At 40.9% G+C, this 19,094-nt stretch overlaps 1 protein-coding gene across 2 annotated transcripts in view; it reads right to left on the bottom strand.

Annotated features, from left to right (window-relative positions):
• LOC131250588 (phosphatase IMPL1, chloroplastic) overlaps window positions 1-19,094 on the bottom strand; it is a 92,950-nt gene that overhangs the window by 49,729 nt on the left and 24,127 nt on the right. For both annotated transcript variants that reach the window (XM_058250884.1, XM_058250879.1), the window contains exons 3-6: window positions 14,883-15,016; window positions 4,216-4,304; window positions 843-900; window positions 688-740 (exon numbers count right to left, since the gene is read on the bottom strand). In XM_058250884.1, the coding sequence (XP_058106867.1) occupies window positions 688-740; window positions 843-900; window positions 4,216-4,304; window positions 14,883-15,016 (334 nt within the window). The remainder of the gene's footprint in view (window positions 1-687; window positions 741-842; window positions 901-4,215; window positions 4,305-14,882; window positions 15,017-19,094) is intronic.

The raw sequence follows: 19,094 nt of genomic DNA, 5'->3' as shown, positions 1-19,094 counted from the left end.
TGTCTCACTCTCCCCAACTCGATGCTTAGCTTTTGTAGCAAAGCTCCTTTATAATAGCCCTCAAGAAATTTGAAGTAGGTATGAAACCCGTTGTTACTGGAGGGAGACTGCACAACTCTGAAGACCTTTGGATGTTCTAGATTCCTCCTAATCTCTCCTTTTGGATGTTCCAGATTCCTCCAGTTTGGAATTCCCTGCTTCCTTCTCGAGTTCTTCCCTATCAATTATAGCTATAGGGACCCCTACGGATCTTCCCCTAAGCTCAATGCCATGAGACACTTGATCTCGTTTTTAGATTCTTCCATGCTGCTATACTGAACAAAGCCTATCCTACGAAGGGATGCTCCAGTTTTTGCCTTTCAGGAGGAAGACGTCTCTGACTCTCCCACATTCCTCAAACACCGATCTGATTTCCTCTGGCAATGAGGAGAAATGAATGTTGAAGACAAACAACGTCATGAGTACTCTCAAAGACTTCTTTCTCACCTCCGTCCAGCCGGTTTCTCCCATGAAGATGAACACCACATATATAAGAGACTTCATTTTCTGAACTGATTTCTCATGAGAAGTAAACTTCAATGGAAAACAACAAAAACGCATGAGCTATGCCCCAAACAAATTAGGGAACTGCCCTCCAAACATTTAAAAGAAATCAAGAAAACATTCAGATAATGGATAAAGATCTACCTGTTCTGTTCTACTAACATGAATCTTTTGTCCATTACAAAATGCACCTCCTCCTATGAAGAAAGTAAAATCAAGCATCCAATGTTATTTACATAATTAACTTCACAAAGAAAATAAAATATGAGGGTATAAGTTTTGGTGTTTCAACTCCTTACCTGCTGATGCAGAAAATACTCGAGTATTCCAACACATAGGGCCTCCCACGAACTCAACCTACAGACCAGTTATGTTTTGACAAAATGATATGACAAATGGAGAGTGACATATTTAATAAAGAAACATGTCGTAATGATGTGAGTGGAATGCAATTATAGAACATACATAAATATGGTGTGAAATTCTTCATTTTAGATGTCTGCTAACAGATTGTACTATGTTAGCATGTCCATACAGGTTATATCCTGATCTCCACAAAATGATATTGTTTAAAACTTTGTTAAACTAAAGTGTTGGATGTATTATAATTGTACTTTACCTGTTCCATAATTGTACTTGGTCTTTAAAAATTCAAAGGTTTTTTTTTTAGTACATGCATGTTGAGTTCTTCAACATCAGATCCACATACATCACAACTAAGGATTGAAAGGAAAGTTCCCTCTGACCTTGACCACAGAGTTACATATGGTATCCAAGCCAACAGTGTGGCTATATGGTTAAGTTTGATTTTACGTCAAAACAGTGACTACTTTTTCATTCGGCATCAAGTTTCATTAGATTTGTCATTCATCAAACCAGGGGAACCCATAAAACACATGCCAAAGGGTTTGCAGAGGAAATGCAATATAGGATGGTTACATGTTTATACGATTCTATGCTCATGAACCTTGGAAAGGGGTTAGCGCCCGTGTAAATGCTTCAGATCATCTATGCTCATGTTTATATATTACATCATTATCTTTACTTTCTGCTGCCAAGTTTTTTACTCTCTTTCAAGGTAAAACAACATTGAAATGGAGATGAAATGGTCTCGTCCAAAAACATATTATGTATACAATATGCGCCAGATCATGTGATTCCAACTTCAATAAATCAAGGGACTACCAAAATAAAATTAGGGTATGTCAAGGTTATTGGTATTGAAGCCATGTCATCAGGCTCCAACCAGACGTACATTAGCAACGTTCACACCAGTACTGTGAGGGGTTAGTGCCAGTGTAAATGCTTCAGATATCCGGGTGCCCTGCATTCAGGTCCTACAGTTGGTACTGTGAACAAGGGGGAAGTACAAGGTTGAACCGAAAGATTACAATTGTATTAGTAGCAAACACCAAACAGACATGCAGGTTTATCTTACAGATGAGTGGGACTGCTGCTTCTGCCATCCAAGCTAAACCTTGTCAGTTGATAAGGCAGAGGCTTGCTCCAGTGGACCAACAAAACAAAAGGAGAGGGAAGGGATGCAGCTGGAAATGCGCAGCCTAGCAAAATATGCAAAATGACTAAATTAACAGACCAACAAGAGAGCTAAAGAAGCAAGGGTAGGCAAGATAACAAGCGAAGGTCATCAAATCCATCTCAAGAATAGACCTCTCTCGCTCTGAGCTCACTCAGTAGTTTGTGCATAATAAATGTGGCCTCTGCTGCAGATTGATGGCCTCTACAAAGATGTTGGAGCAAGTAATGGCTGTGAAACTTTTGGAGAGAATTCTGCCAGACCAAGCAGGTTATGACCGTGTCCCAAAATCCATTGCCATGAGGGAAGAGAAATCAATCACATCAACATCCTGGTCTAGTAGAATCAACTAAGAATAATGATCACACCTTCATCAGATCACAGATCATCTAACGATAGAGATGACGTGCCAATGTTGGAAACCTCAAAGGATAAGATTCTCAAAAAATATGTTGAGATTCTGCCTAATCCGATGTCTTGAACCCCTTCAGATAACAAGCTATCTCAGTTATTGAACCGTTGACTGAAATCTGCAGTCCCAAACCAGAGCACATACATCATACATCATGGCACCTTGGGCTCTAGTGTCCTGGATAAATTGATTCAACGTGCACACACGAGCAAATGGCTCCGGTTGGGTCTGCTTGAAGGGAGTTTCAGACTCCAAATGCAATAATTGCATCTTGAGGTCAGCTCCAAACCTTGTGTTTGGGTCCGTCTGGGTCGAATCCAAGCCTAAATGAAGTGGTTTTGGGGAGAGTCAAGATTGAGCCTATACTACAAGAATCAATCCTGACACATTTATCTGTTCGAGTTTGGGTCCGGTTTAAGTTAGGTTGGTCTAATTCCTAATTTCCTATTTAATGCAAACTTCCTATTACGCACCCAATTACATGTTTTCCTTCAATAGGCATTTAGATTTAATCACCTTAGTTATCATAAATTGAAGGAATTTTACATGGTTCTAGATTGGCTCCAGGTATGGTCCTTTTTTTAGTGGTCCATGTCCGACCCATCGAAAAGTTGGGTCAAAGTCGGATCCACCTCAGGAGGTTAACCCAAGACCCAACCCTTTTCATGATTGAAAATTAAAAGAATGCCCATTTCCAATGTGACTCGTTCTAAAAAAGAAAGAGGATAAGAACAGGGAATAATTGAAAAGGTAGGAAGAACCCAGCCCATTTGCATCCCAAGGAGTGTGGCTTCGATCCTGCCTAGCTTGCTACACTGTAGGTCAGAATCCAAACCTGCTAGGATGATACCCTCCAAACTGTCTTATACTTAGAGAAGAATCTGAGCTTAAAATCAGTCCATGACAGCCAATATGAAATTATTGGAAAATTTGACCAATGTAGTATGTTATTGCCAATACACAAATGTTAGTGTTTTAGTACGTAACAGCAGATATATATATTAGCTCACATTTTTTAACCATGGGTACAGTGTATTAGTGGTAATCTAAGGGTTAGGGTGGCGAAGCCACCCAAAGTAGACCACATTGCGGTGGATTGATAGAACAGTTAGTGTCTACTATCTAGTATAGTCTTGGCTGTCCAGTGTTTACATCAGTTTTTCTGCCCCCTTACAATCATTCTACAAAGCTGCAAACAGATCAATGTTTGATACCTAAAACACTTACGGCCTTTAATTTTCTTTATGTTTTGTTTTTGCTTTTGAGTTGAGTACTAGAATAGAGGACTTATATTACATGTATGGCAGTTTTGGTCCCTAGCTTACACAATGGGGGCTCACGGTTGAGTGATACAGACTTTTAAGCAAGATGGACACCACACTGGATGGACCTGTCCCAAAAAATATCCTCTATGGAACAATCCTAACCCTTCTGCCGGTAGCATACAGATACGGGTAAGACATAAAATGCATCAACAGCCCACATTGAACTGAAAAAGGGCCAAATATTGAATTGTTGGATCTTCCAATCTTGGATATTTTTGGGGCATGGTCCATAAACGGTAGGCCATATCAGATAAAGTAGTCGGTATCACAGAAAAATGGGCCCCACTTGTAAAGTCTGAAAACCCAAAGATGCTATTAATCCGGCCAAAGATCAGCTTACAAGATTAATCCAAATGAATCTATCAAATGAGCATTTTCTGTGTGAGAAAGTTAAATACCACAGCCGCAGCGGCCGGCTTTCCTCGAAAGAGAACACCCACAGATACTGCAAAGCTGGGATAGCCGTGTGCAAAATTTGTCGTTCCATCTAATATCATAGGCAAGATAGCTCGAACTCAGAATGATTGTAAGTTTCATAACAAGTGACCGCAGAGCAATAGCAAACTCACTGAGGGTTGCAAGCTACTAATAATGTGAAGTTGAAACATATGAAAGAAAAACAAATCACAAGGTGCTTGATTCTGCTGGTCATGATGATGGCTTGTAAGAAGACTTGGTGGAAACTTCAAACAAACAATTCATTTAGTAAAAGCATGAAAAGACAGAATGTGCCACCAAAAGAAAGGTTATGCATGGAATTTCCCGACATCCAATGGCAGCAAGGTATGCCATTGCTGAAACACCAGTGAGATATATTTGGGACCTTCTGGTACATATCACACTTGACATTCAGAGCACAAAAAGTAGGAATATGCAAGCACGCTTCGCATGGGTTCCATTTTGCAGTTCCACAATTGCCATCCTTACCTTGTTGCCTCATCTTCCTACCAACTACAATTTGGCAAAATAAATAATCATCACCATCCAAGTCTTACCCCAACCAATTGGGGATGGCTGCATGAGTCCTGTTCCGAAATTCATTGTGGCAAAATTAATAAAACCCATTTTCTTTGAAATGATCGATATCGTTCATCATGTAAGAAATTCTTTGTCATTCTTTGTATAAAAATATTTTCTTAGAGAGCACCACTCCACGTTGGTAATCAAGAATTTCAAGATCTCTAAGCTTAGTATTTAAATTAAACAAGTGTACATCTTGTCATTTTGGCTAGAGGAGCAGTAGGTGTTGTGGGATTGAAGCAGTTGTCGGAACCACTTTAGCTGGACCTATAACCGTGGTCTTCTGATGCTTCAACTTAGGTTGAGCTGGCTCGACCGCTCTTATTAATGTGAAGGAATGCTTGACCGTCTTTATTGGGGTTGGGGATGGGACGGTTGATGCGACTGATGTCGTTTTCTTTGATCGTGTCTTCTCTAGGAAAGGGACATGGCCGACTAAGGAGCAGTCGATTTCTTAGTGCCTTCTTTATTTTTCTTCTCGGCCATAGGTTTCTCCATCTTATATATATATATCAAGTCATCTCATTTCCTTACTTTTCTTCGTTCCTTCTAATTCATTCACTTCAAGGCTGGTTCTGAACATCGCGTAACATCATCTTCAACCAACCTCTACTGCCATTTACATTAAGGGGCCTTTCGGTGCGGCCACTAAAGAATTAGTAGATTTATAGCCTTAGAGAGTTTGTACCTGCATAGGGGAAAGTAGAGTGAAATGTTCGCTTCCCGAGATTGACTTAACACAACATGAAAAGAAGACATCATGGACACATGTTGAGGTTGTGAAGACCATAAGGAATAATAAATATTGGAAGAAAATCTAAAAGATCTTAAGGTGATGGAGTTACTAATGAGGGTACTCCATCTTGTTGAAGCCAACGAAGAACCTATCATGGGCTTCCTTTATGATGCCATGAATAAGGCAAAGCTAGCAATTCAACGTGATTGTTCAAACTATGAGGTCTACTAGATGATCGACAAGAGATTGGGCAAGACAACTTCATACCGAACTTCTACCTTGGTTGGAAGTAAAAGAAAAACAAATAGAAGATGATAGCAAATAATTAGAAGTGAATGACCCAATAATATGCACGGCACAACAAGAGAATCGTGCAGCTATATTGGACCCAAAAAGAGGGGCAGATTTCATGCGAAGTCCAGCTCAGAGGAATGAGTACAAGTAGTAGTAGCAGCGAGACCAAGACGGATGATCATGGTAGTGATGGTGATGATGGACCTGATGTTGGTCCCACTTCTACTGTTGCTCGGCACGGGAGGAGGCTGGCTCCCGTGGTGCACCACCGGGAGGTTCAAAACATCAATAGAAGGCTTATGGTCCCAAGCATTATGGATATTCTTACGGTCAATGGGATTATACAAGGCCTATTCCGTCACATTCATGTTGGAATAGTCCTCCTGATCCACATGTTCCATATGATTACAATTATCCAAATTCAAGTTATTCACAACAACCTGAGTACAGGCACCAGTATGACTATTCAATGGACACTGATGGATATCCTTACTCAAGGTTAGAGTTGTTGCCTAGTTAGGATCAATTGTCCTCTGGTTTTGTTGACTTGATCTTTGTAATACCCATATCCTAATCCGTACTATTCCGTCGACTCCCGCGATCCTTCCTGTCGAATTTCGGCAACCTGCGACGTATAATCGACGTTTGCGCGCGACCCTAAGTCGTATCCCGTAGATCTGAGTCGCCTTAACCCGAGACTTGTATCATTGCGACCACACTGTCGCCGCGGTTCCAACGCTGCGTCTTGCATACCGATCCGATACCCTGGCAGAGAGATATGGGCCGACGTTTATTTCGAAGAAAACGCCGCGCGTTTGCAATCCCCAGAGAATCTCTACAACATGTCCCATCAATCAATCAATCAATCACCTCATGTCAAGTACACACACCCATACTTTCTTTCTCCACAAGTTAAGCAACCACCAAGTCAACCCATCTCTCACCTCACCCATCACTCATCTCACCCATCACTCACCTCACATCCATCACTCCATCATCCATCACTCTCTCTCCTTACAACCCCCTCTCTCTCTCTTCACAATTTTCAAGCACCAAAAGAGGTGGACGTCCATGCATTCTAAGAGAGAAAAGTGCATGTGTGTGGCCCACCTTTCCATCCCAAAACCTTCATCCTAGCCATTCAAACCTTATCACCCTCCATCACAATGAAGCACAAGGAGACCGACGTTCCAACGGACCGAGAAGATCAAACGGTGGGTGCTTCTATAGGCTAGTTTCATGTTTTGATGATGGGCCAAGTGAGGCCTACCGATTGATGGTATGGATCTCACTTTGGACCCTTGATGTGGCCGATGGACCACCTTGATCCTCATGATCATTCCGTGATGGGGCCATTCTTCATGGACCCCATCATGATGTTTATTTTCCTTGTATGGATAGGGTCATCTAGACCTTACATTTGGTGGAAAAAGGATCTCCTCCATTGATTTTCGGTTTGATGGGCCCACGTGTAGTGGGACCCACTTGATGTATGATTGCTTGCAAGGGAGGGCTCATAGTGGCGGAGCCCTCCATCACACGTGTCCCTCTCTCTCTCTCTCTCTCTCTCTCTCTCTCTCCCTTTTCATTTGTTTTTATGTATGATGATGTGACTGTGTGGCCCACTCAGATGGACCCCACCTTGATGTGTGTCTCGCCCACACCATCCAACCATTTGGGTGGCCCACCTGGACAACATGTCCGTAGGTGGGGCCCACCATAAATGTGTGCCTTATGCAACCGTCCAGCGTCCTGGACGCTGGACGCTGCTAACTCAATGAAGTGTCAGCTGACAGTGGGTGCACTAACGTCAATAAAGAAAAAGGGTTTTGGGTGGGCCGCTAATGCAGGCCCCACCTTGATACGTATTTTTAATCCAAGCCGTCCATCCTCTTTCCTACCCCATTTTAGGCGTTGAGCCGAAAAATAGGGCCAATCCAATTTTCTGGCGGGCCATACCTTTGAAAACAGTGATTTTCACCGTTTAAACGCACCTTAATTTTTCTGCACGCCGAAAGATGCCCAATATTGGGCTTGATGGATGGGTTATGGAATGTAGAATCCAATAGCTGGGGTGGATTCACTTGACACGGGCCCCACCTATGAAAATCCTCATAAAAACTCATTTTTTAAAGAAAACAAAAAAAAATAAAATAAGCAGCACCTCTGCTGCTAACGTCAGGGACGCAGCAGCATCCTCTGCGCTGGGACGGTCTCTAGCCGACCGCGGGTCCCCAAACGTGGGCCCCACCGTGATGTGTGTGGACATCAGCACCATGCATTTGATAGCCCCTTATGGCAGTGGGCCCCACCCTAAAAATCATCCTTATCTAGAACTCAGGTGGCCCACACGGCAGGGATTGAGCGTCTGCCATTGGAACCTTTTTATGGCCACAGAAGTTTTGGATCATACGAAACTTGTTTTTCCTCTTCATTCCAGGTCCGTATGACTTCATCAATAGATTGGATGGCTAGTAAACATTGTGGTGGGCCCCACGTGGAACCCACCAGTGATGCATGTGTCTTATTCACACCGTCCAGGTGGACGGTGGAACCCACCACATTGTATGTGTGTATACATGCCGTCCACCCACTCTCTGTAGAGACGGTGGGTCCCACTGCTGTTGACTTTAGCAAGGTTTGTGGGACCCACGTATGATGTATACCACACCGTCCACAGCACGGGACGGTGGGACCCACCCCACGTGTGGGGCTGTACCTGGTGTGTGTGCGTGTGTATATATATATGTGTGCGCGTGTGTGTGTGTGTGTGTGTTATATACTATATATATTATATATTATATTATATAATATATATATACATGATGGTGGGCCTTCATGGGACCCACCATGATGCATGTGTTGCATCCAAACTGTCCAACCATTTTAAGAGCTCATTTTATGGCATGAGTAGAAGAATGAGGCAGATCTAGGATCAAGTGGACCACCTATATGTGGGTGTGGCCCATTTGATAAACTTATGGCCCGTGTGGTGTGGCCCACCTTGCCATATTTAGGGCCCATGGGTTGAGGCCCATTGTGATGTATTTATGGCCCATTTAGGAGGCCCATTGTGATGTATTTGGAGCCCATGGGTTAAGACCCATTGTGATGTATTCAAGGCCAATGGGTTATGGCCCATTGCAATGTACATAAGGCCCATTGGTGTGGCCCACTTGATCAATATAAGGCCCATGATATGAGGTCCATTTGATGTATCTAAGGCCCATGGGTCGAGGCCCAGCGGGACGTCCTCAAGGTTTAATGCATTGTGTGATTCCCCCATGGGCTATGTAATGATAGCTATGGCGGGTCATGCCTTGAGAGACAATGTTGGTTTGACGTCCACATTGTAAGAATAATGTTGGTTAAATGTCCGCATTATAACTCTCCCTATGGCCCATTGATAGGCCCATACTTGTTGTGTGTAGGCCATCAAGGCCCATCTTCGCTGTGAGGATAGTTCATCACCATATAAAATGCTTAGTATAACTCCACGATTCATGCTCATACGCATCATATGTATGCCTGATATGAGGAATGTTTGATCATAGCATACGCCATTGGGCAGGCTATTTACGGGACTCTATATGAGACAGAGTGCCCCACATTATCGCGCAGTACGCGCAGGAATGCTGCATGACTAGACAGTGTGACTCATGCATCTCACATGCATGTGACTTGATCATTGTACGCCCTAGCGACATCAGGGCCGTGACCTCCACAGACACATCGTGGATGGCTAGATGGGGCACCGGAAATATTTGGTTCTAGCACTGTGGGCACTTAGGATGTCCTTGGGTGAAAATCTCAGAATCCTCCAAGGCCAGGAGATGCTCCAACGTCTAGACCGAGTGGAATATGAGCACCGGTGCTTATACCATAAGGTCGTGTCTCCCATTGTGTCGTGGTCGGTTGGAAGGGGGTGTGGCCTTATCCGCCCGAGTGAGGGGGCTATAAGCTAGGCTAAGTATGACCAGCTCATAAATGGATCCACTATCGATGAGCCGGGCCCGATATTGGCAGGCGGATAGTGAGGTCTCTTTCACTTGCTTGGCTGTGCAGCTAGGGAGGAGGCAGTCAGTGTGGAGTGTAATAGACACCGGTGATTTCCCCAGAGAGCAACCGTACTGATATGTGGACTTATTGAGCAGGAATTGCATATCCATTCATTCATTCATTCACTATCCACTCGGGCTGGTGGTGCGTAACTATTTGTTACGTGTACCTTTGCATGGCCAAGATTTCGGTTGGGCGCGCGACTAACCTGAAATCAAGAGTTTACCACATTGTGTCTAACTATCCAAATTTAGGTATGGGACTGGTTTGGATAGACGTACCTTGTGATGGCCCCCATAGCCTGTGATACTTCATACTATCATCCCGACTTCACATTCCAGCATGGTCATTTCATTCGCACCGCATATCACATTGCATCTGCAGTACTTAGCATTTTGGGTTACTATGTTTTTGCACTTATATGGCTTAAATGAGGTTAATGGTATTCGTGGCTCATCAGGGTTTGCATATTGCATTGCATCCCCAACATTTGTTATTGTCTTATTATGTTTTGTATCGCATAGCCTTGGTACGGCTGATAGCACTCATGGACTTACCAATATATTTTCGCTTACTCTGATATCGTATGATTCATGATCTAGTCAGTATTTCTGCTTATTCCGATGATGTATGATTTATGGGCTTTATGGTATACTTGACACTTATCTTGTGCACACACTTTCACCACCCTCTAAGCTTTTGTAAGCTTATGCACGATAGATGCGTGCAGGTGGCATTAGGTTGCAGCAGCGTTGAGCTTGGAGCGTGCAGCTGACCTCTGGAGCTTTGATTTCGATATATGTATTTCCCTTTCAGCATTGTATTCAGATGTTTATATTAGTGGATATGTGGTGATGATGTTGCCTTTATGATTTGGGTATACTTATGGTTATGCTTCTTATGAGACAAATGTACATTGGAAAACCCTCCTTGTAGGATCCCAGGATCGGAATCTGGCATATGAGTGCCGGAATCCGAGAATGGGGCACTACGGAAGCTGTCGGCGCTGGATTCGGCAATCGGGAATTTTGTGAGCTCGGTTTCCGAGTTTGGGGCGTGACAATCTTTCCCTCTGGGACGGGATATTATGGATATACAGCATTTACTCCACAACCACAACTTGATGATGACGAGGACGTGGAGGTCAAGCAACCACAACAAAGTATATTTTCATTTTGGTGGTGACTCGAGATTTTTATTAAGGTAAGTATTCTTTTAACATTATTTAAGTTTAAGGTAAGTATTTCTATACCCATTACTCACACATTCACTAAGCACACACTTCACACTACCGAACTTGTGCTTAAAATTACTCCTCTAATAACCAATCAAGTAATCATTAATCAAGTTGCAGAAGAGTAAATTAGACACTGACAGGATGGGAATTACAAGAGGAGAAATCTCTAGCATGTTCAAGACTTTAAACAGAATAAAGTTGAACATTGTAATTTATGTAAGTCCTCACCTTACACTCCTTAAGGACAGGTATATAATGTAGAGTTGTATAGTAAATTATGGAAAATAATAGCAAACACCTACACATGTGAGATATTTTGATATTAAATTCATTTTAATATTTATGGTATCAGATAGTTAGAAAATCAAATCTATGAGTTTTGCAATCAATTCCAGGCTGTCAGGTTCATAAATTCGTCAAACCACTCGATACAACATTCTCACCAAAGTGTGGACACGTTCAAAATTATAAATAAATGGATATTTGGAATATTTAGAATTTTATGAATTTAATGAATATTTTTTTTCGGATTTTTTTAGAACAAAAATAATTTCTTATCATTATAGGGGGCTACAGCTGTCACAGGGTTGTATCAGCCGATACGGCCCATAATCGTATTGATAACGGTGGGCACCGTTACACCCACCATTACTGCAATGGTACACCTTGGTCTTGGGATAAAAGGCGCCGTGAGTCTCCTCGGGAGTGGCGACTATGGCATTGGGAGTCGCCTTGAGAAGGGCAACTATGGTAATCATGTCTCAATCTTACTCTCATACTCTCACTATGCAAACTAACATTCGATGACAAAGAATCCATTAGGGTTAGCTTTTCAATCTGTCAATGGTAAAGATTGAAAAGCTTGCAACAAGTCCTTAGTATTTTCCGTTCTTAATAATATTCGTTATCCATTTTAGGTCCTGACAATAAATCACTCACATGCACGCACGTGCACACGCACACGCACACGCACACGCACACACAAAAGCACAATTTGTGTCCATCAGGGACAGAGCATATCCAACCCAATACTAGAAACCCCTTGTCACAACGGTTTGATTATCAAAACTGTCCAAGCAAATCACACTGTGTACGGGCCAATACACAAAATAAAACCAAATAAATGATCTTAATCATCCAACAATCAACCTATAAATAATGGATGGTTAAAAGAAAGAAAATGGAAATAAGATTAATACAAAAATCTACATGAAATCTGTAGAAAATCATGATGATAGTGGTGGTGGTGGTGTTGTCATATAGATTTCATGTTAATCTGAAAATAAGACTTCCATGTGTTTTCTTTCAACAATCCATTTTCATGCCAATGGTCGGATGGTAAGAATAATCATTTTCTTTTCACCATTCGTTTCAGGTCAATGGTCGGACTGTAAGGATCTTCTATTGCCAGGCATTGGTAGTGATTAGTTGGATAAGCACTTTCCTTGAGTGTGGGATCGCTGTCATCATTATGGCCTTCATCATCATCACTATCGGTGCCGCAGCCATCATCATCATCATCATCAGTGATGGTGTTTGAGAGATTTTTATGTTAATCTGAAAATAAAGCATCATCATTTATGAAGATGAAGCTTTACAGAAGTTAATTTGAAAATAAGACTTCCATGAATTCCTTTCAAACATCCATTTCTGGGTCAACGGTTGTTGATGTTTTAAAGATTTCATGTTAATTGGAATATAAAGCATTATCGTCGCCAACGACGACGATGACAATGGAGTTTTATAGATTTCATGTTAATTGCAATATAAAGCATTATCGTTGCCAACGACGACGATGACGATGGAGTTTTATAGATTTCATGTTAATCTGAAAATAAGACTCCATACTTCTTCTTCTTTTTTTTCTTTTTTTTTTTAAATTTTTTTAAATAATAATACCACAATTTTCTTGTAAACATCCAGTTTCAGGTCAACGGCCGGATGGTTGGTATCGTCAGTTCTTTAAACCATCCATTTTCAGGTCAACGGCCGGATGGTTGGTATCGTCAGTTCTTTAAACCATCCATTTTCAGGTCCATGGTAGGATATTTCAGATTGCTGATTTGGTTCAGTTTTGGACAATGGCCCATACAGATTGGATTCAAAATCTCGACTTGATGTCAATCCGGGTTAGGTCAACTCAAAGACTCGAGCAAATCTTTAATTGACTTGACTTGATATTTTAATAATCAAATTTAAAATATTTTAGGGGAGAAAATCTTAATTAGAAAAAAAAAAAAAAAAAAAAAACTATTAAAATATCTGAAACCTTCCTTGTCTTACCACTCAAACTGAAAGGGAATTTTTTTAGGATGGCTATAAGACCAACCATGCTTTATAGGACAACATATTAGGCAATTAAGGAACATGTTCATAGGATGAATGTAGCTGAAATGAGGATATTGAGATGGATGAGTGGCAAGAAGGAAGACAGAATTAGAAATGAATGCATTCAAGGCAATCTAGTAGCACCAATGGGTACTAAGATGAGGGAATGTAAACTTGGATGGTTTAGTCATGTATAACGGAGACCAACAACGGCACCGATTAGGAGTTGGTGCAAGTTGAAGGCTCAAAAAGGGCAAGGTGAAGGCCCAAAAGGATGTGGTTGGAGGTGGTAAGAAAAGACTTGCTGGCCTATGGTCTAACTGAAGTTATGGGCCTCGAGTGGAATCGCAAAAAAGAATTCATGCAGCCGACCACAATTAGTTGGGGCAAGGCTTAGATGATGATGGTGATGATAATGAAAATATCCAAAAGAAAATAACACTCCACTTAATGATGGTAGTGACTGCAAAAATCTTGTCTGAGGTTACATATCTGATTTCTGTTGAAACACATTTAATGTTTTTTACAAGTCAAAAAGTTGACTGGGCAAGTGACTTGGTCAAGTCACACCAAGTTGAATCCAGTCAACGGAGTCTTTGAGTCAACTCAAAAAATCTTGTCGAGTTACAATCGAGTCAGGGTCTCCAGCAAGTTTCCAAGAGACTTGGCTCGAAATCACATCGAGCTGAATTGGCTCAGCTGAGTTTTGAAGGTGTATAGTAGTGTTGTGTAGGATTTGTGCTTTCCTTAAGGACGTTATAATCATCATCATTGTTGTCATCATCTCATCAATTTGGGGTCAGCTTTTAAATGGTAAATTGGCAAAAGTGAGTTGGCTGCCCACCCAGTACCAATTCCCAGCCCAATTGATACACATACATGCCCCGAAAGGGAAGCAAGAAAAGGAAGGTCACAAAGGGAATGGAAATTCAAATCATTTTTACAAGTTTGGAGTTACAGGACTTGAAAATGTTCAAAAACATTTGGAACCTTTCTCAAAATTCATGAAAGAATCAACAATAAATACTTTACCTTCTTCTCAAATTCAAATTGGCCATATTTATAATTATCTACCATTACATAAGTGTATGATCAGAACATTGAATTTCTTTGGTGAACAACTGACTAGGCATGGTGAGATACAAAATAATTAACATAACATGAAAGATATGTGGCTCAACATTCACTTTACTACAGCAAAGATGAGTATATGTGCATATGTGTGAGCATGGAACGAGCATAGTGGAGTTAAATGATTCGCACAATAACTCAAGTATGAAACGATGCAGCTGTTTTTCAACTGCTCTACCACTTTTAGATTAGAGGAAATCGAGAGAAAACAACACATCCAACAACAGTAAGTTCCAAAACCGAAGTGTTAAGTGTCAAACCTAAGGGATCAATACACCAGAGATACTCAGATGATGTGTCCCCAATAAGCCCACCCTCCTCTCCAAGAATAAGATGATCTTTGAAATTGTTTCTCACAACTTCTAGGATGGCTGTTTCACTTGCTTTATCTGTGCTGCATGTAATTCAACAATGATAGGTTACTATTCTATCATGCAATAACAATGAAAGCTTCAAGAAATATCATTCGTCATTTGAGAATTCCTTGATTGATCGAAAGACAAGCTGGTCTAATTAGAAGTGGTCCTCTAGTCTCATGTGCAAGAATAAGTCCGTTTTTATCTAAATTGAATATAGAATATCAGAACTAAAAAAGAAAAAACCCAAATCTTCAAAGAATAGCAGATGGAAGGCCAAAAAGTTAAGGAATGCCATCAAGGAAATGTTACCTTCAAACCATCCATTATGATGTATCATTAAATTTCAAGTACCATAAAAAAAAAAAGGCACATGTGATGCTTGTTTTTTGGACTTTGATGTGTACATCTATATGTTAGTGCCTCAATTTTGTCAATGACGTGAGTTAGGATGTCTTGAGTCAGTTGAGCCTCCATAGGAAGACATTGAATGCCGAATACTGGCAGACTTGAAGCATCAAGGCCAAAGGCAACATGTAAAACATGAGGTGCCTTGGTAAACCTAGCCTTAGACCACCTTAAGAACCAAAACAACTCACCTCCAGATGAATCATCCCATAGTTAAACATTTGACTCATCTAAACCAAGCCTTAAATACTTAATGAATACGATAAGTTAGGATTCTAAGAGGTACAAATGATGCAGACATGAAAATTAAATATGATATGCGAGATTTCAGGCTTAAGATCACGTTAGTTCAGAAACAATTACACAAATTTCATATCCCACGTGAAAGTCCAAACATTCAATTAAGGAGAATCTATGCGGGTCCAGGCCTACACATGATAGGGCTGGATCAATAAAATTTATGAACAAAACAATACTCAAAGATAAGAAATAATCATTTACACATGCATAGTAATCAGTCCTTAATCCAAGGGATTCAGAAATTCCAATTCGGGGAACCCTGGGGTAAGATAACGAGCATAAAATTGGAGATTTGAGTAATTTAGGGTTAGGTTTAGGGATTTTGGGTGAAAGCGGAGTGAAAGAGAGGAGAGAGACGAACCAGAGAAGTACCACACGCGTAGACAACAACAATAGCCCAGATGCACGTGCGTGTAATCCGGCCGCACATGTGTGGGGCCCGCTATTCAGAAAAAGGCCACCTTAGCCCTAGTCAGCCAGGCTTGGACTTCAAAACCCCCAAATCTCAGCTCGATCCGATGTACGGTTTGTGCATGGTGCTCCGCCGAAGTTTCAGCCCTCCTGTAGGGCCAGATTCTGAAATTCTGTTGTGGGGAGGAGAATTGCTACAATAGATGATTGATTCGAAGTGTAGATGATGGGGTGAGATGAAAAGAAGGGATGGTAAAAGATGGGTAGTAGAGATGGCGATGGATGGGGGCGAATCGGGATAGATGTGGCTTCGCACCACGGTAGCTAACCCTTCGATGAAGGGAGGGCTTCGCACCCAATTAGGCTTTACAACTCAGAGAGTAGGAAAACACAGAATTTTTATTAATTTTTAATGAATCAAAAGAGTTACAAGGGGTGCCTATTTATAGGAAAACCATATACCCCAAAACTCGCGCCATGTGCGCAACCTATTACTTGGCGATGAAGTAAACTAAAATAAAAACCAAACAAAGAAATCTAAAGCGTTCATGATGTTCTAAATAATAACAAAAAACAAAACTTAAAATATGAAATCAATCTGACTAGTAGGCCATGATCATGAGATCCCATGATGGACTTTTCTTAACTATCGGGCCCACTCTTTTGAACCAAACTTCGTCTTCTAACTAGGAGGCCCTCCCTATATGTCGTCATCGATCCAAATCGACGGTGGGGCCCTCCTTCTAGCGTACGTGCGTGGGGATGGCGTGCGTGTGCGTGTGCGCGTAATGTCCCCATCAACAAAGCTGCTATAAAACACATTGCCCAAATAGCAAGTTTCGAATGAATCTTGATTCCATCAATAGGTTGTAGATCGGTCTCGAGCAAAGCTTCAATTGATCGAAGTTCAGTGCTCGATCGATCGAAAGAAGACAGAAATGTCCAACAAGCAAATTAAATTATTCTCAAATTTCTCGATCCATCGAAGTGTCATTCGATCAATCAAAGGCATTGCTCAATCAATCAAATGTGCCGTTTTCTGCCCATTTTTCTTACTGTTGGAACTTGATTCATCTATATAGGGCATACAAACCTTGGGCATTGGGATGGGTTTTTTGTGTAAATAAAGCCTAGGTATTTTCCCTTTGAATATTCCTCTTCTAGACTTCAGACCAAAGAGATCTAAGTCATCTTCCTTGTGATTTATCACTTGAATGAGCATTCCAAGCTCCCTTTGAAGATCAACTTAATCTCCTCCATGTTCTAGAGAAGACACTAAACCTATGGGCAAATCATTGTCTAAATTCTCTAGAACACCCATCCAAGTGAATCCCTACTAAAAATCAACTAAAACCTTTAGTTGTAGAAGATTCAACCCGACTCCCACCACCTTGGTCACCTCATTGGAGCATCATATGCAAGGCAATTGATCGTAAAAGCTGAAACATTCGCATCAACGATTGCAGGAGCAATTGAGAAGTTGATTGAAGCATGAGAGAGCACCGATAAAGCATCTCAAGCAAGACGTTGCAACGGAGCTCAATCCAATAAGTAAGTTATCAATTGTAGAATCCAGACACTCATTTCTTGTGTAGGATTGAGTGTAAAGTTTGTAACCCAAACTCAAATAGGTTCTTATGTAAGACTTAAGCTCTTGTGTAGGGCCGAATTCACCAGACACGTGTGTGTACGCTTTAGTTTCCATAGGAAGCCTCTAGCAGGAGTGTACATAGGTCCTTGGATTAGGACCGTTAGTGGTTGTTGGTTAGCCGATAGAAAACCAACTAAGTCTCCGCGAGAGCCATTAACACGGGTGGAAACATGTTCCTCCGACATGTAAGTGTACGTGTATGTTAGTAGTTAGCTTAGGAGAAACTATTGTAAAGGTTAGAGGTGAACCTGATTTAAAACTTCCAATAGTGAAACACCAGTACACTCGAGGAGAGTGGGTCCGCTAGGAGAGTAGCCAAACCACTATACATTCTTGTGTTTGCAATTGATAATATTTGCAATCTATTCATTCTGATGTGTTTGATTAGTTAAATTATATGGATGCTTGAATTGGATTGCATGTTAGGCACTTAACTTGTATGCACACACAAGATCACTATATCTTTTATAGACTATTTGCTTATAGTGTTGCAACTTTTGTAGTCTATATGATTGGACCCACTTTGCCTTGGAAGCCTAAGTGTTAATTGCCTTATTAGTTTAAATTGATAAATTGATTTAATTAGGCAATTAATTTTTATAAGCTCCACCAGGACTTAGCCATAATTATAAGCTCCGCCAAGCTTCCACATACCATGGTACACAATCCATGCAATTTCACTATAATCATAAATGTGGTGCGTGCATACACAGCTTGAGGAAACTATCTATAAAAACGTAAAAAATACAAGGCATCCATGCTCATATAGTGTGAAAGTACTTCATAGAAGTGACAACTACTCACCAAAGAGTACGTATCGTATAGAAACATTTCAAATAAGCAGCTAAGTTAATAGTACAGCAAGTTCAAGTCTTGTTGGCAGAAAAGACATCACTTGTAAACTGTGATGAGGTGTCTAAGCTTTTGCTAAATTAAATATTTCTGTAATAGACTAGAAGATTCAACCTCTCGCTTTTGTTATCTCTCTGCACATATATTTGTTTTTGCCTTGTCATGGTCCTACACACCCCCCTGCAACTAAGCATGTGAAAATTTCATTATCCTTTTATTGCTATCAAATTTTACATGACTGTCTTTATGCTCAATAAGTTCTCTTGAGCCCTGAGTTTATATTAATGCTTCCAGGTCATGTTAACCTTTATGGGTAGAAACCGTTTTTCTTAATGTATAGTGCATTAGTAGAAAAGTCACCAGGCCTTAATATTTTATTTAGGTTGCTGCAAAAGATTTGTCTAGTGTGAAATGATCTCTTCACTTTGCACTGCTTGAATTTGTTCTCTTACAATAATTATTACTAAATGGGATTCCTGACCTTTAACAAAAAG

This window comes from Magnolia sinica, chromosome 1 (genome assembly GCF_029962835.1).
Source record: "Magnolia sinica isolate HGM2019 chromosome 1, MsV1, whole genome shotgun sequence".
NCBI classification, from domain to species: Eukaryota; Viridiplantae; Streptophyta; class Magnoliopsida; order Magnoliales; family Magnoliaceae; genus Magnolia; species Magnolia sinica.
The sequence above is the reverse complement of the archived record's forward strand: the minus strand, read 5'-3'. Positions and strand labels throughout refer to the sequence as shown.